The 20,230-nt window shown below is 52.4% G+C and overlaps 2 protein-coding genes across 6 annotated transcripts; one reads left to right on the top strand and one right to left on the bottom strand.

The window, feature by feature from the left end:
- The first annotated feature begins 1,398 nt into the window (after positions 1-1,398).
- GINS1 (GINS complex subunit 1) lies at positions 1,399-3,740 on the top strand. The gene is made up of 7 exons (XM_074536950.1): positions 1,399-1,558; positions 1,683-1,747; positions 1,849-1,944; positions 2,211-2,301; positions 2,485-2,601; positions 2,978-3,052; positions 3,297-3,740. Exons 1-7 carry the CDS (start codon positions 1,484-1,486, stop codon positions 3,363-3,365), a joined length of 588 nt encoding a protein of 195 aa, XP_074393051.1. The 5' UTR covers positions 1,399-1,483; the 3' UTR covers positions 3,366-3,740.
- Positions 3,741-4,451: 711 nt separating this feature from the next.
- LOC106629504 (uncharacterized) lies at positions 4,452-20,199 on the bottom strand. 5 transcript variants are annotated; one of them, XM_074536945.1, is made up of 13 exons: positions 19,562-20,198; positions 17,900-18,077; positions 17,329-17,466; positions 16,988-17,126; positions 15,810-15,920; positions 15,156-15,245; positions 14,714-14,722; positions 13,139-13,235; positions 12,524-12,591; positions 7,120-7,371; positions 5,910-6,122; positions 5,167-5,283; positions 4,452-5,077 (listed from the first exon to the last, which is right to left on the bottom strand). In XM_074536945.1, exons 1-13 carry the CDS (start codon positions 19,581-19,583, stop codon positions 4,889-4,891), a joined length of 1,623 nt encoding a protein of 540 aa, XP_074393046.1. In that variant the 5' UTR covers positions 19,584-20,198; the 3' UTR covers positions 4,452-4,888. The 5 variants fall into 5 exon arrangements, with proteins under 5 accessions (XP_074393046.1, XP_074393047.1, XP_074393048.1 ...); XM_074536946.1 differs by lacking the exon at positions 14,714-14,722; XM_074536947.1 differs by lacking the exons at positions 14,714-14,722; positions 15,810-15,920 and having other exon boundaries at positions 19,562-20,199.
- Between the last annotated feature and the right edge of the window lie 31 nt (positions 20,200-20,230).

Raw genomic sequence — 20,230 nt, 5'->3', positions numbered from 1 at the left:
TTCCCGGAATTTTTCAATCAAGGCTCAGCTACATTTCTATCCCTCGGCAAGAGGCAACAACCAATTTTCAGCAGGGACAATTGGCATTGGGGATGTCTGTTTATTGCTATTATCTCTCCTGGCTCGGACGGGCCATTATCAGAGCAGAACGCGATGGTGAATGACGAGCCAGACGTGCGGCTCCTGCAGTGACAGCGCTGCTCGGGGTACCCCGGGGGCTCCCAGCGCCTCTCTCAGCCAGGCAGCCCCTTCCTCAGCCACAGCCCCTCCCTCAGCCCCGCAGCCCCTCCCTCAGCCCCGCAGCCCCTCCCTCAGTCCGCAGAGCCTCATTCAGCCCACAGCGGCTCATTCAGCCCCCAGCCCCTCCCTGGGCCCGCAGCACCTCCCTCAGCCCCGCAGCGCCTTCCTAAGCCCACAGCGCCTCCCTCAGCCCCGCAGCCCCTTCCTCAGCCCCGCAGCGCCTTCCTCAGCCGGGCAGCGCCTCATTGAGCCCCGCAGAGCCTCCCTCAGAGCCTCCCTCAGCCCCACAGCCCCTTCCTCAGCCTCGCAGCGCCTCCCTCAGCCCCACAGCTCTGGGAGGGAGGGAGGGACAGAGGGGTCCCTGCAGGCAGGAAACGGCTCGGCTCACAGAGCAGACCCCCAGGAGCCCACCTCCAGCTGGCAGACCACTGGAGCGTTTCTGGACATTTCTATGCCTAAAAGTAAAGCAGTGGTTGGGATCATTAAAACAGTCTGGCCGGAGTCAGTCGCGGTCCCTGCCCAGCTGTGCGGGTGCCGCACTGTCCCGAGGAGGAGCAGCGGAGGTGGTTCGGGCACACGAACCATGCCCAGGCGTCTCAGCCGTGGTGTGAGCCCCACCGTGCTCTCCCCACTGTTCCAGCCCGGACCGCAGTTGTACAGGAAACGCTGCTCGCTTTTTATTTCTGGTAACCATAAGAAACACATGGCCAGAGAAAAAGAAATTCCTGGAGCAGGACAAGCTGTGATGGTCCTGGGTTATTGAATCTCTATCCAGGGCTTCGAGTGCTAAAAAAATTCCTATCCCATCCACAAACGTACCCACCTCTTTTTCTCCTTTTAATGTTGGAAGGTTGTCAAAAGGGAAAAATGCGCTGGGAAGGGCTTGGGGAGCATGGAGAGGAGGCCGCCAGAGGCAGGGCGGTGCGGCAGCCCGCGAACCGCCCAGAGGACTGGGGGAAACAGGCTTGCTAGAGGCGAGTGTGCGGTAGAAATTCCGGCTTTTGCTCCAGCCCCTGGGGGCTCTCAGCGTGACCCCAAGAGTGTCACGGCGGCCGCCGAGAGCCCCAGCGGCGCCACCGCGGCCGCCGAGCCCGGCGCAGCTCAGCGCGGGGGCGGGGCCCAAAGGGAGGCGTGGTCCCGTTTCCAAGCCCCGCTCCTCGCATCCCATTGGCTGCCGTCGGCCCCTCCCCTGCCGCCATTGGCTGGTGCGTGGCCGGGTTTCCCGCGCGCGCGGCCGGGCGCGATGGCGGCGGAGCGGGGCATGGAGCTGGTGCGGGAGCTGCACCGCGCCGCCGGCGGGCACCTCCCGCCCTTCCGGGTGAGCACCGGGAACACCGGGTGGGCCCCGCCGGCGGGCACCTCCCGCCCCTCCGGGTGAGCTCCGGGAACACCGGGCGGGCCCCGCCGGCGGCCCGCGCTCACTGGCTGTGCCGCTGTTGCAGACGGAGGAGCTGCGGCAGGCGCTGGAGGAGATGCGGGCGCTGTACGAGCGGAACCAGGCGGATGTGTGAGTTGGGCGCCGCTCCCGGCGCGTCCCGCACTGCACGGGCGGCGCTCCCCGGCCCGCAGCTCTGCTCCTACTCCTCTTTATCCTCCCCTCATCCCCAGGTCCGAAGCGAAGGCGGGACGGACGGACCTGATTTTCCTCATCCGGTTCCGGCACTGCTGCCTGCTCCGGAACCAGCGCTGCCTCCTGGCATACCTGTGAGTCCCCTGGCCTCATCCCTGCCGGCACAGCGTCCCCAGGGACAGGGTGGCGGGTCTCTCGGGCCGGGCAGGTGGCTTCTCCACGAGCAGCAAGGCAGCTCTGGAGCTGGTTCTCCTTGTGTTCGTTGCTGGTATCGTGGGAGCAAGATTCTGCTTCCTCTTGCTCTTTGAAAGTTCAGATTAGTGGATGCCACTGTGGCCTGGGGATGTTGCCAACACTCGCCTCAGCAGAGGTGTTGGGTTTGCTCCATTTCTTCCCCTAGGTATGACCGGCTGCTACGGATCCGAGCACTGAGGTGGGAGTATGGCAGCATTCTGCCCAACACCATCCAGTTCCACATGTCAGCTGAGGAAGTGAGTCAGCCTCATTTCAAACTTTTCCCCCCTTCCCACCTATTCCTCCTGATGGATTATTTAGTGCAATCAAAATAGGGTAGTCTTCCCCCCACTATAAACATGACATTTAACACGTCTTTCTGTAAATTCTTACTCGTGTGTATTCATTGTCTGTGGGTACAACCCTGTTCATGCTCGCAGGTGGAGTGGTTCAATCGGTACAAAAAGTCTCTGGCTACCTACATGAGGTCAGTAGGAGGAGAGGAGGGGCTGGACCTCACACAGGACATCAAACCTCCTAAAAGCCTGTACATTGAAGTAAGTAAGTGCAAGATTTCTGGTTTCTATCCATGAATAAACATTTCCATGACTATCTCTTTTTAAGCGTTTCATCCCCATCCCAAATCAGTTCATCAAGCAAGACCTTTCAGAGTCCCAAAGCTTTCACAGGTTTCTGTGTTTTACTCTGCCTGCCAGCATTTTACTCCTTCTGCTGAGAGCACAAAGCATGTTGAGAGATGGCACTTCTGGTCTGCAGGGAGTTGTGGTGGGGCGAGTTATCCAATAAAGAGGTTTTTGCAGCAGCTTTAACTAGACCAGCTAGAAAACATGTTCCCATACCAAGGACTGTCACTGGAGGGGGTGGTTGGTATTTTTCATTGAACTCTGACAGAGCTGTGTTCCCCCTTTGCAGGTGAGGTGTTTAAGAGACCATGGGGAGTTTGAGATCGATGATGGCACTACCATCCTGTTGAAGAAGAACAGCCAGGTACCTGTGGCAGGGGTGTGGTCTGTTCCCTTCCTTCCCTTTCACTCCCATGACATCCCCCTGGCCTTGCAGCATGTCCCAGTCCCTGCACACACAGCTCCTTGTGCTTCCTGCATGGTCCAGAGTGCAGCTCTGCCTATCTGGTACCATGAGGCACTGGATGTACAGCACAACAAACAGAGCTGGTTGTGTGCAGCAACAAATCCAACAAATCCATGGAGGCTTTTTCTGTGTTTGTGTGCAGCACTTTTTACCCCGCTGGAAATGTGAGCAGTTGATCAGACAAGGAATCCTGGAGCATGTTCTGTCCTGAGTGTGCAGGACAGGAGGGACAGCTCTTAGTGACCTGCCCACGATGGGGACTGAGCTCTGGTGTGTGCAGGACTTCAGAGACCTCAGTATTTCTGCAGTGGCATTCTCCCACTGCTAACAGCCTTTGATGCCTTAAAACCACAGGTCTTCATGAGCAAAGGGTGCATGCTGGTAACACAGCAATCCTGGGAATCCAGAGAGTGGGGGGACATAATCCAAGCCCCACAGCTACACCCAGGGTTTGTGATTGCATTTTTGTTTGGGGTAGTTCTTTGTTCATACTGTGCATGTAAGACACCAACTGGCTGGGCTCTAGAAGCCAGGAGAACTCCATGGTTGCAAAATAAAGAATTCCTTCAGTCTCTTGGGTTTTTAAGAGTTAATGTGGTGTTCATTCAGCACTGATCTGGCTCTCCAGCCAAACCCATCCTGACCCTGCAGTGTGATGGTTGTTTAAGTATCTCAGTGGAGCTGCTCCTCCAGGTGTCAGATAAGGCTGCACAAGGTTCTTCCCAGGATCACACATGAAACCTTGTCCCCATCAGAGACCCATAAATGTTGTTTCCTGAGGTGCTGTGTGAATGAATCATCATTGCAGTCTGGACTGTGGGCCTGAGTTTTTCCCAGTGTCTCTGTTCCTGTGAAGAATCTCTTATCCCAGAGCACTGGTCTGGCTGGGCATATGGGCTAGTTGGAGTAGGGGTGGGAAAGGGAGCAGAGGGTTTTAAGGATTCTGGGTAGCACAAAACCAGAACAAGGCTGAAGAGTTGCTTTCCCTGCTCAGCTCTTGCACTGTGTCTGGGAAAACACTTGCAAAAACATCAGCCCTAGGTGAGACTGGAGGTTTGCTTAGCCCCCATCTCAGGCTGGAGCTGAAAAAGCAAACAGCTGGGGAAGAATGCAGGAACAGGATAAATGCCTGGGGCATTACAGCATTGCTCTGTCCTGCTCACTGCAGAGACAACAGTCTCGTTGGGTTTGGATCCTAGGCTCAGGCTGTAGGAGGAGCTATTGGCAATAAATGTTCAGCAGCAGTTGGGGAAGGTGACTGAAATACAGAGCAGACTGGGAAGAGCAGGAGGTGCTGTAACATTACACATTTTTTAATGCCACAACTCAGCTTTCCTGCTTGGAGTGACCAAGCACAGGGTCCTTGCAAGCCTTTCTGCCCTGGCTTTTGAGATGTAACTGTGGCTCCAACATCAGCCTTCTGCAGAGAGGGAGCACCTGCACCAGCACTTAACTGCCAAAGAAAATCCTGTGAGCTGGCTGTCCCGAGACAGACATGACATAACAGCACACTGCCACTGGGAAAGGCACCAAGGCTGCTGCTTTCAGCTGGAAATTCAGCTATCCACAAGACCAGTTTCCTCAAAGGACTCTAGCTCCCCATCTGCTATTTTCTGCACAGGAAAATCCTGGCAAGACCAGAGAGGACAAGGCTGATTTCCCAACCCAGCCATATCCCATTCTGCACCTGATCAGCCCCAGCCAGGAGCAGGGGCTGCCACTGCAGATGTTCCATCACCCACTCAGAGATGCTGGTGTGATTTTTCCAATAAGCTGCTTCAGAGCTGAGGCTTGTTCCTCCAACAGCTGGTTCTTCTCCTCCATGCTCTTCTGCTTCAGCTCAGCAGCCTGCAGGGCCATTGCAAACCTCCTGTTCTCTCCACGGAGCTCTTCAATCAACAGTTTGTTCCTGGAGAGTTGGGCCTAAAGCAGGGACAGGAGGCTTCAGGTTCAGCATCCCAGGCAGGGATAGCAGATGGGCAGGGACACAGCACCAGCCCCTCTGCACTCACCTGGGCATCTCTGAGCTGAGCTGCCCTCTCTGCCAGCACAGCTTCAGCACTCCTCAGACTCTGCTCCAGCCCCTCTGCCTGCTCCACAGCTGCCTGCAGCAGCTGCTCCTGTTCCTCCTGCAGAGGGAAACAAAGTCTGTGTGTGGGTTGTCCCAGCACTGTCCTGGCCTCTGGCAGCCCTGGACTGTACATTTCCCCAAGGCCCTGTTCATGGACCCTCATGCTCCTCAGGCAGAGCAGGGGGTTTATCAGAGGTGCAGGATGCAAAGAGCAGTGGGACAGAGGTCTAGAGCAGTACAGCCTTCCCTGGGTCTGCACCCAACCAGTTTAAGACAAGGCACAGATTTTCCAGCAGATTTTCTATAAAAAACAAGCCATTGGCCTCCCCTCTCCCAGCCCTATCCAGGAAAGCTCAGGGAGAGACAAAGGCTCCTTGTGCCTGCTCATTATCATTCCTTAGGTTATAATTTGTCCTATCTTTGCCCAGAAGACAAACTCACAAAACCCCAACACCTGGTTGCTCAGTGCCCTGGAGATAAATCCACCTGTCTGAGTGCAGGCTGGTGACTGGAGGATTCATGAAGAATTAAAGTTGCAGCTGAATTTGAAGCTAAGTGCATTTTCCTTGTGGGTTCTTTATATCTACCATCTTCCACACAAACCTCTGGTGCCTTCAATCACAGCTGCCTTCCAGTGTTCCCTTCACAGTACCCCTGACTGAGCTCCTGCAATTCCCTGCTTACCTGGATCCTGACCAGCTGCCTGCATGTCTGCTCAGCCTGCAGCTGGAGGCTTTCCTGGAGCTGCTGAGTCTTGCACTGTTCCTCTCTCAGGGTGCTTTGCAGCTGCTCAAACTGCTTCTTTGGCACCATGTTGTTTATCTGGGCCTTGGCCTGCTGCAACTGCAGAGTGTGCTGGGCCTGGGCCAGGCTCAGGTTGGCTTTGGCTTCCAAAAGCTGTAACACACAAAGGTTGACAGCTGGTTACAGCTTTGAGCCCACAACAGGACAGGCCCAGGCTGTGTTTTGGGGGAGAGGAGAGGTCAGACAGTGCCCTCAGCCCTCACCCCAGCGTGGGCACAGCAGAGCTGCAGCACCATGGCAGTGGTGCTCAGTGGGCAGCCTGCAAAGCAAGGGAGTGAGAGCACTGAGAGCTGCAGGAGGAGACACAGAGAGCCCTTGCTGAGAGATGCTCCCCTTGCTGAGCAGTGAGGAGCAGGAGGATTCTCTGGGAGGGAGTCCCAGGACCAAGGGCCACAAGAGCAAGAGACAGAGGGGGCTGCTTACTTGGGTTCTTGGATACATCCCAGGCTAGCTGTCCTGTACATGTCCTCTGCTTCCTGTCACCAGCAAAGGGCAAAACTGGTAATGGGAAGCAGATGTGGTCCAACCTTGGGATGCTGGCATGGGTAAGCTGTACTTTGGAAAGCCAGTCCCCAGGGCAGAATGCAGGAGAGGAATATTAACACATTGGAAGGCTTCTCACATTAGCTTTCCTCCCTCTGTCCTGGTGATCCACCTTACTCTGCTGTGACCACCTCATTTCCCATCCCTCACCAAGCCCTGCCTGGCTGCTATCATCCCTTCCCAACCCTTATCCAATCCTGCCACTGCTCCAGCTCCTCTGTCAGCTGAGCCATGGGGAACCACAGCTCCTGGCACCCCTGTGGGAGCCACCTCCCCTCTGGCCAGCCAGCCTGCCCAGGACAAGGACTGGGGGGCATCACAGGACAAGCAAGCAGGGAGCTCTCCCCAGCTGCACCTGAACTGCATTCAGCCATAGCTGAGCAGGAGGGAGAATCTTTTCTCCCCCACAGAGAGGAAGAGGACAACTTTTTTCTGAAAAGTTGGACACCCTCCCTTCTGAGGAAGGTGTCAAGCACAGCCCCAGGCAGGACAAAACCAACATCACAGAGCCCACTCAGCAGCCTGCCACTGAATGAAGGACACTCACCTTTTCCTGTGAGGCCTGCAGCTGCTGTTGGAGCAGCTCCATCTCCATCCAGCACGCTGCATGCCTCTGGTGGTGCTCCAGCCTGGCAGCAATTTCTGCCCCTCGTAGCCACTCAGCCTCCAGAACGCTCTGGCTGTGCAGCTGGGCAGTGCCAGGGCCAGCACCTTCACCAGCCTTGTGCTCAGGGGGCTCACAGCCCAGCTGAGGCCTCTTGACATCCCGGTGAGAGAGCCCCTCCTTGCCCTCATCACTCTGGAAAAGGTGGAGAAAAGAAACAACAAATCATGCACAGGAGGCTTGGGGTGGGAACACAGGCAACAAAGAGTGACTGAGCCATGTGGGTGTGAGACTGGGAGGGAGAGGAAGCTCAGGGAGAAAGACTGAAAGTAGTGAAAGTCATTAAAGACTTTCCCCTTCTGTAAGACTTTCAATGTCACACAAGTTTTCACAGCTCTACAGGTAATAAGATGAAGCTGGTTCTTCAAAGGAAGACTGGGTTTGAATGTTTGAAACAAACATTTTTGCTCTCCTCTATGAACTTGTGCAGTTTTTGCCCTTCTAAATCCTTCAGCCAAGAGCCTGCCAGTTAAAGTTGATGGCTTCCTACCAATGCTGTTAACTGCTATTTCAGCCATCTCCCCCAGCTTCTCTCTACCCAGCTCAGTCCCATTTTTCCTTCTGGGAAGAGGGATAGGATCAGCCTCAGAGCAGAGAGCAGCAAAGCACAGCCCCCAGAGGACAGCCTGGCTCTGGGTTTGGCCTGCAAGAGGAAGTACAGCCAAGCCAAAACAGGTATGGCCCTGAATCAATGCAGGAGTGAGTCAGGTGCCTCTGCCCCAGCAGGTGACTCCGCTCAGCCCAAAGTTCTACAAAGCTGTCAGAGACCTAAAATCCAAGGAATGAAGAACAATGGGAGGGACAGTTTAGCAGACTGGGATCATCCACCCCAGAAACCTGTCTCTCCCCAGATTTATGGCTCAGTGGGTGACCCCAGTACCTATCTAAAGCTTCCTAAGGAAGAAATCCATCCCATGTTAACTCTTCAGCAAGCTGTTCTCCAACAGCCAGCACAGGAGAGACAACAGAGTGAGAAAACCATGCACAAGCCCCATTTGGGGCTGGCATTCTGTGCTGGCTCCCTGATCTTTTCCAATTTGGTTTGCAATGACAGCTAAGGACTAAGGAAAGCTGAGAAAAAACCTTCCCATAACTCAGGCAAAACATGTAGGGACAAGCAAGAGACAAGAGGAGAGAAGGAGCAGGTCTCCAAGGGAAGGAAAATAAAGAGGAATAAGGACAAAGAGCATCAGACTGAATTGATGTGGCTTCCAGCTGGCAAAAATGATTTGGCAGTCCTGTGGATACGAAGTGATTTGACTCATCCAGACACACCAAGACTTCATTACAGGGTGACAGGTGGTGAGGCCAACCCCTCAACTGCAATAAAGCCAGGTCTGGAGAAATCAGCTTGTTTGTGAGGCCTCTGTGATTTCACAGGGCTGGACACAAAGCTGTGACTCCAAATCCAAGGTGGCCTCATTGTCCTTGCACTTCTGTGGGTACTCCCAGTCTCCCAGGAGGCCATGAATACTGGCACTTGTGGGAATGAAGCTTAGTCCTGTGTTGGACAGTCCTATCCAACAACTGCTGCTACACACCAGAGCCATACAGGACCCAAATTCCCCAGGGGAAGGTGCAGGACAACAGACCATCCATCCTGGCAGGGAGCACAGCACTGCAGTTTGTGGCAGTGCCTGTGGATGTACAGGAGCTGTGTGAGGAAGTTCTTCCTCTCTCCTTGATGCACAAGGACCAGTCCAAGGGCTATGTGGTGTTTGCTCACCTCAGTGCAGCTACTGTTGGGAATTCTACATTGGATTCACATGCTGTGCTTCCTGTGGCATCTCCAGCATCCATGTCCAAGGCAGAGGAGGTGAGTGTGCAATCAGCCACAGCCACAGGAGCACATCCCAGCTCCCTGACCACACTCCCACAGTCAGTAAAAGACATAATATAGCTTTTGTCTACATGTGCATAATATTGCTTTTGTCTACATGTGCTCAGTCATATGTATTAATTGGAAGTATCCTAGTTCATAGTCCTCTTCATGAGAGCAGGAGAACAAAGCTGCTGCTGGAACCTCCAAGAGAACATAGCTGCTGTTACAGTGTTCAGCAGCCTTGTGTCTCACAAAGCATCTGCTTTTTCTTTGCAGCAGCATGTTAGATCTTCAAACTACCTTTGTACTCAAACCTGACACTCTCTTGAGCTCTGGGTTCATTTTCCAAGTTCTGCACGATATCTTTGAGCTGCATCAGCTCGTTTCAACCTGTTCCTCTTCAGCTCTGTATTGACAGCCTGAATGTCAGGTTTCCTCCTATGCTGTTACACCTCTGTCTCCCAGAGATTTTTTCCTTCTCTTCTTGCCCTGCAGGTCAGGTCTATGTTCTGAGATGTCTGCTCTTTGAAGACATTTAACTCTGCCTCCTTCCCAAGCACATCCCCTTGTCTATCAAGATTCCATTTCTCCCTGACAAATGCTTTCCACTTTGCCTCCAGCTGCTAGATTGAGCAGGCCATTTGTTACAACAAACATCTGCACTGTTTGCACTGGTGTGTCCATCATACAATTGCTCATTTCTTCTCTGTTCCTTCAGTGTTGAAATTGCAGTAGAAGATTTTGGTCTGCCTGCTCACCTGAGTCTTAGAGGATCAGCTCATTTTTCCCCAGAGGACAGCTCTCCAGACACCTTGTCCCTTCCAACAGCAGTGCCCTCAGCTTCACTCTCTCTGCATTACTCCCATTTCATCCTGGTGCCTTTTTAATCTTTTCATACCCAACAGCCACCATTTTTCACATCTTGGCATTAAACTTTTCTTACAACTTGAGCTGCCTCTGCTTCCACAGAGACTTGGTTTTTTTCCTTCTGCTTCCACTGCTGCCTCTCATGGGTGCCCTGCTGTTGAAGGCCTCACCTTACTTTATTGTTGGGAAATCACCTCCTCTCACACCAGTGCTGCTGCAATGAAGCCTTACAGCCATCCTCATGCTGGCATTCGCTCCATGACAGCTCTTGCTATGCTCAGCCTCTGCATCTTTCTTAAAGACAAAAACCATTTTGCTGACCTGTGTTTGATATCACAGCTTGAAATGCTCAGCCAGTCTCTGAATGTACATTTGCTGGAGATGCAATACAAAGGGTTTTCTATGTTGCAAAATTAAGGCAATTTGTTAAACTTCACAGAAAGTTCCCACACCTTTTGCACTTCTCAAAGACACACAGCCAATCCCATCTTTTCCAGCAACTCTGAAAGCTCCTCACTGCAGTCAGTCCATCTGCCATTCATCACAGATAAAACAGCTTAAATGCCTTGTATTCCTGTTATTTGGGGTTGTTTCCCTGGTCCACCACAGACTTCAGCCAAACCCCCTCCCTTCTCCCTCACCTACCCCACATCTCAGCCCTAAAACAGTGACAATGACCTAGCAAAATCCCCTGCTGGCATATTGCCAAGGGGAGCACTGATCCTAAAGGGAGACACAGCAGGGCAGAGGCAGGAGGAGGGAAGATAAAGCAGTTATTCAGTGACAGCCTCTTTCTTTCACAAGCCAGTCCCTTTTACCTACATGGAGAAATTTAAGACATTTTTTGCTGATCTTAAGATAGCAAGTTGTGATCATCTAGCAAGCAGAGGCAGGTTTGCTGAAAGACCAAGAAAGAGGTAATAAAAAACACTAATGAAAGCTCTTTTATATCTCTCACAATTTTAAGATACAGTCTTTGCTGGGCACTGCCTCTAACACAGCTTTGTAGAACATGCAGGGAAACTTAAGAGTCCTGAAACAAAAGCACTCATGTAAGGGGAGTTAGATGTCTCACTTCAAACAATTGCACCCCAGCAATTCTGCCCAGATTTTCTTCCAAATTAAAGCAGCTCCTCAGCCCTGTGAAAAATCAGCCCAACCTACCTTGGTATGAGGAGGAGATGCACCCCTAATCTCCTCCCTAGCCCCAGAAAGAGAACAGTGCCAGACCCTAGGCTCTCTCTGTCCCTGTGCTGCATCTTTATTTCTTCTCTGTCCTGGTCCAGCTGCTGCCCTGGGTGGCAAATGTCATCAGTGTGCTGCTGTCACCCTGGCCTGCTCCATCTCAAACCTCTCCTCCCGCTCCAGGCTCCCATTGTTGCTCTTTCAGCCCATTAATTATAGCCCAGTACTTTGCAACTGTTTCTTCAGGATCTCTTTCCTGGAATTCCATCTGGCACATCTCAGCCTTGAGACTTTCCTCACTGTCCTTCCTCTCCCTCTCAAAGTTTTTCCACATTAACTCTATTTCTTCCTCATAATAGTTAATCTGTTGGAAGGAGATAGGATTGGGATATTAGCACCATGCTCCTGAGAGCTTTCCTCTCCTCCAATAGCTCCAATTCAGATTGATCTATTGGTCCCACTCAACAGAGGACTCTCTGCAGGCAGTTCTGGTCCCTGCTGAACAATCAGTCTCATGCAGCAGTGCCTAACAAGCAGAATCCAGTGGGTCCCAATTCTTTTCCTCTCAGGCTGCTGCCAGCAAGCAGCACAGTTCTGCCCATTCTCCTTGTTTGCAAGGAGCCCCAGAGAGGAGAAGGGAGAGGCCAGGGCATCATCTGCCACAGCTGCTCATATCCCTCCTCCACTGCAGAGTGGTTCCTGGTCAGGATGTGCTGGTGAGAAGCTGCTGCTCCCCACAACTCCCCTGTGAACACCAGAAACTCCAGGATTTGATGTGCACAAAGGCAGGACTATAACGCAGGCAGAAGATCTGTAGGCAGCTTTGTGCTCCTTGAACTGTTCTGTCACCTGCAGGGCAGTTTAGGATTTTCTCTTGCAGTGCTGCAACACAAAACCCAGCAAGCATCACTGACCTCTCAGTTCAGCAGCAAAAGGAGTAAATGTGGAAATGAGGCCTGTCCCATGAGCATTCACAGCTGTCTGAAGAGGAGGCTGGGCTCACACTGTCACCTCAGAGCAGCAGGTTAGAAGTGTGCTGCAAGCCAAGGGTGACAGGCTCTGATACAGCCCCTACCATCAGGAGACACCTGGCTGCTTCTCCTCTTGGTCCTGTCCCTGCTTTTACTGTGACAACAACACTGAGTGAGCTCTGGTTCCTCACAAGACCCACACAAACATTTCACAAGGTGACAGGGATTTTTTGTCAGGCAGTGAAGCAAAGGCTCCAAACCTCCTGCCAGCTAAGACAAGCTGGAGCAGCACATGAAATAACCCGACAGAGTGATGAGGCACCGCCCTGGTCCCCAGCCTGAACTCTCTCTCCAGCAAGCCTACTGGAGCAGATGTCTCACCAGTCACTCTGTAGCAGCTGTGCTCACCAAGCAGTCAGGACATCTCCCCCACCCCACTCACCTTGGTTTCCAGCTGCACCTTCAGGTCTTGCAGCTGCTCTTGGAGCTGCTCCACTGGGAGTGACATTTCTGGAAACACAGAAGTAGAACAAGAAGGCTTGGAGAGGGGTGTGATGGCAGAGAGCAGCCCTGTGAGGGGAGCCCTAAAAGACAGGACCAATCAGGATGGCTGCAGCTTCATCCAGTCCATAAAGGGTTTGGGGGGTTGCACACAACCCCAAAAGATTAACATTCCTCATCTATCTGACACCTAGTCCTAGGGCTGCATCACCCCCCTTGGCCAGGAGCTTTTATCTAATGCTCAACTTGAATTTCCAACCCACAGTTTGGGGCTACTTCCTCCTTATTGCATTGTTTCCTCAGCATATTCAACACTGAGAATCTGCCAGTTCCCAGGTTCCATCAGCAACTCTGAAGCTGGAAAACCCTCCTCTCCTCCATCTCCCTCCTCCCCACCACCCATCCTCTCCTCCTTCCCTCCCAAGGCTACCCAGTACCAGCACTGGCAGCAGCAGTTCAGTCACAAGAAGCCTCCCCACACTCCCATGCAGACTTGGATGCAGAGGGAACTTTGTCACTGCTGAGAGGACGAGCACTGAGCCCTCCTGCCCGTTACCTGCTGCTGGCAGCCTTGCCTGAGCCCTGCTCTCCTGCAGCTGGAGGCGCAGCCCATGCAGCTCCCTGCGCAGCGCTGCGTTCTGCTCGTGCAGCACCTGGAACAAACACTGCTCAGGACACAGCACAGAGCTCCTCCAAGCTCCTGCCAGGGCCTCCCCCACCCCCAGCACAGTCTTCCCAAACTAAGGAACACATTAGACAATTTGGAGGAGCCAAAGAAGAAATAGAACCCCAAATTTCCAAGACCACCATCACTACACTGTAAAGCACAAAAGCACACAAAACCAGGGTTTGCCAACACCTCAGGGGGCTGGGCCTCCTGAGACCCTCCTGACCTAAATAACCACTGGTAGAATCCAGAAGAAACATCATGATTTGAGCACAGGCCCAGTGGTTTGTGTTTACACCCTCAAGACTCTCTTGTGGGCACACAGGCTGGCCAACAAGCACTACTCTATGCAGAGCAGGCAACCAGCAGGATTCACAGGGAAGCAAAGCCCACAGGCCTCTGGGAGGTAACTTTTCCAGGCTGCAGAAGGAATAAAGCAAGGGAAGAAGGTGCTGATCCCATGGGAAGCACAGCATGAGGCAGATCCTGCTGCTGCCAGAGACAGCCCAAGGCCAGCACAGGAGTTTATCCCATCTCCATGAGCAGGGAGTCCCAGAGCTGAACACCAGGAATGAGCCACCACAGCAGGCCAATGAGCCACTTCCATGGAGTGTGTGGAGATGGGCAGCTGCTTGCTCCACTTCACATCCTCTATCCTGTACAGCATACAAGGCATCCTGCCTTCTTCTGGACTGCTCACTTTGAGCAGACATCCAATCACATCCCATGTCCTGCCCCCCAGGAAACTGATGTGCTGTGAGAGACTATGAACTAGGACACTTCCAGGTAACAAGTATTACTGAGCAGATGTAGACAAATGCAAACCCAGTTTGCTTCATCTCCATTCTAAGCAGGAAAGGGGGGCTGAGAGCATTCAACGAGGGTAAAGGATAAACCCCAGTGGGTGACTTCACAGGGGCAGGTGAAGCCATAAGGTCAAACCTTTCCATCCATCAGTATTCTCATGGACAACTCTGGGGCTGCTCAACGAGAGGAAAAATTGCAGCAACGAGCATATTCAACCCTCTGGTGCCACCTGGAGCAATGCTGCACTGGATAGTGCTTCAGAATGTTTGCCTTTCATTGCAGCTTGGAGAAGGGCTGCCTGCTGCATCCACAGAAAGGCTTTGCTGAAAGCTGCATTTCAGCCCCTGCTGGGGGAATGTGACTGTCCCTGTCCCTGCTCAGGGGTGCTCCCCAGCCACACACAGCATCTGGGAACAAACAGGCAACGTGACAAGCACAGGACTCAAACAACAGAGCACCCAGCATGAGTTAAAGATACACTAGTTAAATGCAAGAGACACACGTTGAAAATGGAAAGGGAAGGGAAAACAGAGTTTGTGCTCATGCCTCAGAGAGCCCTAAGTTCTGGGAAGGAGCACAGCACCCTGCAGGAGTTACAATACACACAGCACCAATTCTTGGACCACACACACACACCAGATATCTGGACTGGCTTACCTTGACTCTCTAGCAGAGTTCAGCAGCAACAAGATTTTTAGGGGTTTTTTTAAGTGGGGGCAAGAAGGAAAGGAAAAACAAAAAGATAGAAGACTTTAGCTGTTAATATGGTTTCCAAATTAGGAGAAGAGCTTTCTCCTCGTGCTCAAGAAGAAATCCAGCAGAGACCAGGGCCTGTCCTTAACATCCCAGGTACATGGTTCCCTAACAAAATAGTCCATGGCTACAAGCAGGAAGGAATTTACGATCCACCCCTACTCTCTCCTGCCAAAATCCTAGGAAGGCAAACAACCCACGAGGGCTTCAGGAGTGAGGAGACAGCACCCTGAGCAAGGTAAGGGGGATCCCTCTGCCCTAAGACCAGGTCTGCCTCCTTGCCCTCCCTCAGGCCCAGGTGCTGCAGAGAGCAGCGCTGTGACCCCGCAGCGCTGCCCGCACGTACCTGGCACTGCCGCTCGTACTCCAGGACAATCTCGGCAAAGCGTTCGCCCTGCTTCAGGAACTCGGGGCTCTGGGGCTCCCCCTGCTCCAGCTGCACAAAGAAACACTTCTCATCAGGAAAATCAGCTCCAAATGGAGAATCAAAAGCTCTGCTAAATCCCTGGGGTCACAGGGCACACCCGTACATTGAACAGAAGGCTCCCTAAGGGGCCCATCATCTGTGGAATGGGTCAGAAAGAGGAGGAAAAACAATTTTCTCCACATGTGAGACACCAAAGTACAGGCAAGCTTTCCTGGCTAACAAGATCACAGACTCACTTCTTTCCCCAGATTCCTTTTAGGAGCGGACAATACTAAAACAAGCCCTTTACTTCAATACTAGTGAAAAATAAAACTTCTCTGGAAACCGAACTCTGTAAGTTTTCTCTTGAAGATGGCAGATTTGCAGAATTCTCTACAACTGGAAAATATCCTCATATAAATAAAAATAACCTCAAAAATAACCTTTTTTTTTCTTTCCCAGCTTCCAGGTTGTCATTAAAGCACAGGAGAGCTCACACAGGGGGAGACCATAGCAACTGACAAAAATATGCAAGATCAATTTTTTTATGAATTCCTCAAAAGTTCTTATTTGACTGCAACAGGGAAAGGTTACCTTATCCTTCACAATGCAGTTGAGTTCTTTTTGCAGCTCCAACACCATTTCCTCAGAGGCTGACAGTTTCTCAGCCATTTCTGTGACCTTGTTTTGTAGCTGTGTGTTCTCCTGCAGATCAAATGGAGATTTCCCTGCTGCAGTGGGTCCTGACATGGCAGGATGGGTTTATCAGCCACAGGTGCTCAGCAGGGAGCTGCACAACAACTGGCAGGCCAAACACAGCTCCCAGGAGACCCTGGACATGGCCTGGTTTTAGCCAGGACAGATTTTTGCAGCAACCAGGAGGGGATGTGGCTAAAGCCCAGATGTTATTCTGAACCATCTCATTCATTGGGGACAGAGGGAAGGCACTCCCTCTCAATTCCAGGGAGGAGATGCCTTCCAGAGAAAACCTGGCTGCTCTGCAATGAGCATTTGGCATGTAAATCACCCTCTCTTTTATACATTTTTGTTGTTAATACTGTTGCTGTCACTGGTTGTTTCTTATCTCACTGCTGTTTCTAGTAAATTGTTCTTATCTCAACCCATTGTCTTTGTCTTTTTTGCCTCCCATTCTCCTCTCCAGCCACTGAAAAGTGGGGAGAGGGAGTGAGCAAGCAGCAGCATGGTTTGGGGAGTCTTGGTGTGAGAACTAAACTGTGAACATCATTCCTAAACCACAACAGGACAGCACATTGCTGATTCCACATGGGCTCATCTCTCCAAAGGACAGGGATGGGTTTTGCACAGCAAGAGCGAGACAGCCCCACAGGATCAGCTCCACCTCTGCTCCCCAAAACTGTGGTTTCCCTCACAGTTAACAAAGGCAGCAAGTCCTGAGCTGTCTCCATCTGCACTTCTACACTGACCAGAGCTGGGGTAATCCCAGGCATGCAGACTCCATCATCTCTGCCTTTGACATGGCCCCTGGCACAATTTCAGCTTTGGCCATTGTGTTTGCAGGTGTTACCAAGTGCCGAACCACTGCCAACAGACAGCACAGCAGTTTAGTGATGGCATGGCAAGGTAACAAGTTCTGTGTTTAATACCACTGGATGGATGTGGCTGATGATTCTTCTCCATAAAATTCTTGTTCTTCCCAACAAGAGCAAAGTGAACCATCTATATTTGTCACCACCTCTGCTTTGCCACCTCTGAAAGAGCGAAGGTGTTTCATCCAAGGCAGTTGTACTTACATTCATCACATGGCTCAGTCTCCCTTGCAGGTTGGCCTCTTTGCCCTGGAGGAGCTGTGCAGCAGCCTCCAGCTTTGCCTGGTGACTCACTGCTTGCTGCAAAAGCAGCTCTTTTGCCTCTATTTCTGCTTGAAAATTCCTGGGGGAAAAAAACAACATGGTTGGGACAGACAGAGCATGATCCTGGAGATGAGAGCTTTGTTGGAAGGATGCTGAGATCATAGGGGTGGAGAGGGTCTTCAAGAGCTTTCCTGCCACTGCCACATGGGCAAAACAAGTGGGAGATTCAAAAGGGATGTGTGAGCACATTTTCTGCACCCCACCAAAAGAACCCCTCCTACCTGAGCTTGCTCTGGGTGTGCTCAAGAGTGATGTACTGCTGATCCAGCTGCCTGCCCAGCTGCAGGCAGTGTCTCTCAGCCCTCTCCAATCTGAGCCTTGCCTTGTCCCTCTCCCTGGCGATGTGCCTCACCTGGCTCCTGCAGACACGGCGAGCAGGGCATGAGGCACCCCTGAGGCACCCCCAGAGGGCCCTCACAGGGAGCAGAGCCCTTACCAGAGGCACTGTAGTTTGTAGCTGTAGGAGGTGCCAGCTGCAGGCTGGAGGCCGCTCCTGGGGACCATGAGTGCTGTCCCAAGCTGCAGGCAGCCCTGCCAGGCTCACCTGCTGCTCCGTGCTTCTCTGCAAGAACAGCACAGACTGACAGCACCTCCTCCCTCTTCTAACAGCTCCCACAGCATTCCTGTTGTCACACCATGTGCCCACCCTCCAGTGTTTCAGGGATGCCCCCCATCTCAGATAAGTCTGGATCACATCCACCCCCACATTTCCCCAGCCCTGGGGTGACCAAACCCATCCTGAACCTGGCTGCAAGTGCTCCTCCCACCCTGGGCAGTTCTCACTTCACCCACCAGCACTGATCCAGGCACAGGGACCCTGAGGATCTGCTCTGAGCTCTTCCAAGGCTCAGGTGGCACTGACAAGTTGAGGCTTGGCAAATCCAGTGTTTGCTGAGGCTGGAGAAATGACGTGGGCCCAGGCAGCTTGGCCAGAAGGACAGGCTGCTTCCCTGAGCGCTCCCCTCTGATGCTGAGGAAAAACAGCAGGAATAAGTCAGTGGGGCCAAACTGGCAGAAGAAAACTGGTGGTTTTCAATATCAAAGGGAAACTTCAGAGACCAGATGAATACTGAAGAACATTTCAGAAACAAGCCCAGGCTGGCAGGAGGGAGTTGTCCTGAGCTGCCCTCATGGCAGCCACAAGAGCAGGTCTGCAGGCACAGACCATTCAATTTGGTCTCCCTGCTGACCCATCAACACCCAGAGTCCACAGAAACACCAGCACTGAAAGTTGTATCACTTACAGGGTCTTGGGAAAACTATCAAACGGGGACTGACAGCCAACATTTTATTTGACCAAAGAGCAGAACCCAGAAAGCTGATACAGAACTCAGAACACTTCCAAAAGCACCATTTTTTTACCAGTTTTGGAAGAAGCCTGTCTTCAGAAAGCTGTTACCTCAAAGCCTGAAGCCAAAAGCACGATTCTTTTTTCTTTTTTTTTTTCTCAAGATCCTGGATTGAGGTGTCCTGGCTGTCAAGGCAAGCAGAGATTCACTTCCACCTTAGCACATTCACGTGGTGTTACTTCAAAAGCAAATGCCTTGCCAGTCCTTGGAACTGAATGCACTAAGGAGAAAGAAGTATTTTACATCGAACAAAAAAAACGTGGATGAAGCTTGTTCATGCTCTAAAAGGAGGGCAGTCTGTGTCACATGTGAGGTGCAGAGACATCAGCACTTCTGAGATCAATATTAGAACTGGGGTGATGTTTTTCCTCTCCTAGGATGTGCATCCCTCTCCCTCCCATAAAAAGACCAGGCTCAACAGCTCCCTGTTGTTCTGCATTACAATCCCACACCACCTAGGCAGGGATTGCTCCCACTCAGGCAGTTCCCACGGGAGCCTTTCAGCCACCATGCAGTGGCTGCACTACAGATCACATCTAAAAACTGTCCTGCAAGTGAAGAACCCTCCCCCAGATCACCACCCTCAGACGCCTGACTGAATCCTACGGAATCACCATGAAAGATCGTGAAAAGAAGTATCTTGGCCTGAATTGTTTTCAGTAAACCCTGATCTTCAGCCTCCTTTTTCTGTTTTTTTTTTTGGGGTTTTTTGTTTGTTTGTTTGTTGTTTTGGTTTGGTTTTTTGTTTGTTTGTTTTGTTGGTTTCCGGGTTAGTTTTTTTGGGGGGGTGTTTTTTTGTTTCGTTTTTTGTTGGGGTGGGTTTTTTTGTTTTGTTGGGGGGGACATGGGGAAACGGATAGAGTAACCTTTCCAAGGGTGTGATGTCTGGACTCGTGTCTGGATTCCCTACAGGATCCTTATAAAATATCAAACACAAAGGAACTGTCCTGTGTAGGAGACTGGCAAGGACTTAATTGCTCCTTACCCAAGGTTAGTGGAAATCCCCTCATGGAGCTGCAGATCAAGGCCATCAACCAGGATGGTTTATACAAACCTCATCCCATGGAGGTGCTGAATCTTGGCTGCTTAAGAGACACAGACATACCGTGGGAAACGGGGTTGTGCATCCGCGGGGACGGAGGCACCGCAGCATCGGCTCGGCCCGGCTCGGCTCCTCTTGGCTCCGTTCGGCCTCGGCGCCCCGCGCATGCGTAGGCCGCGCGCACATCCCCGTCCAGCGCCCTGGATGCATTTCCCGGGGTGAATCGGGAGGAGCAATGGCAGGAGGCGGAGGGAGCTGATGCCGCCTTTTTACTCAGCTCTTTCCGCAGTGCTATGCCCAGTTGTGGGCTCCTCAGGTCAGGAAAGACAAGGGGCTCCTGGAGAGCCTCCAGCGGAGGGCGATGAGGTGATGACGGGACTGAGGAGAGGCTGAGGGGGCTGGGCCTGCTTAGTCTGGAGAGGAGAGGACTGAGCGGGGATCTCCTCAGTACATACAAATATCCCACAGGCAGGTGCCAAGAGGATGGTGCCAGGCTCTTTACAGTGGCGCCCAGCGGCAGGACAAGGAGCAGTGGCCATAAACTAAAACACGAAGTTCCACCTCAGCATGAGGAATAACTTCTTTGCACTGAGCGTGGCAGGGCACCGGAGCGGGCTGCCCAGGGAAGGGCTGTCACATGTTCTCCCTCTCTGGGGACACTCCGGACTCCGCTGGGCCGATCCCCTCAGGGCCCTTCCAAGCCCCGCCCGTCCCGTGGTCCCGCGCGCGCGC

Source organism: Zonotrichia albicollis, chromosome 3 (genome assembly GCF_047830755.1).
Source record: "Zonotrichia albicollis isolate bZonAlb1 chromosome 3, bZonAlb1.hap1, whole genome shotgun sequence".
NCBI lineage: Eukaryota > Metazoa > Chordata > Aves > Passeriformes > Passerellidae > Zonotrichia > Zonotrichia albicollis.
Note: the sequence above shows the minus strand (reverse complement) of the source record. Positions and strands in the feature narration are given on the sequence as shown.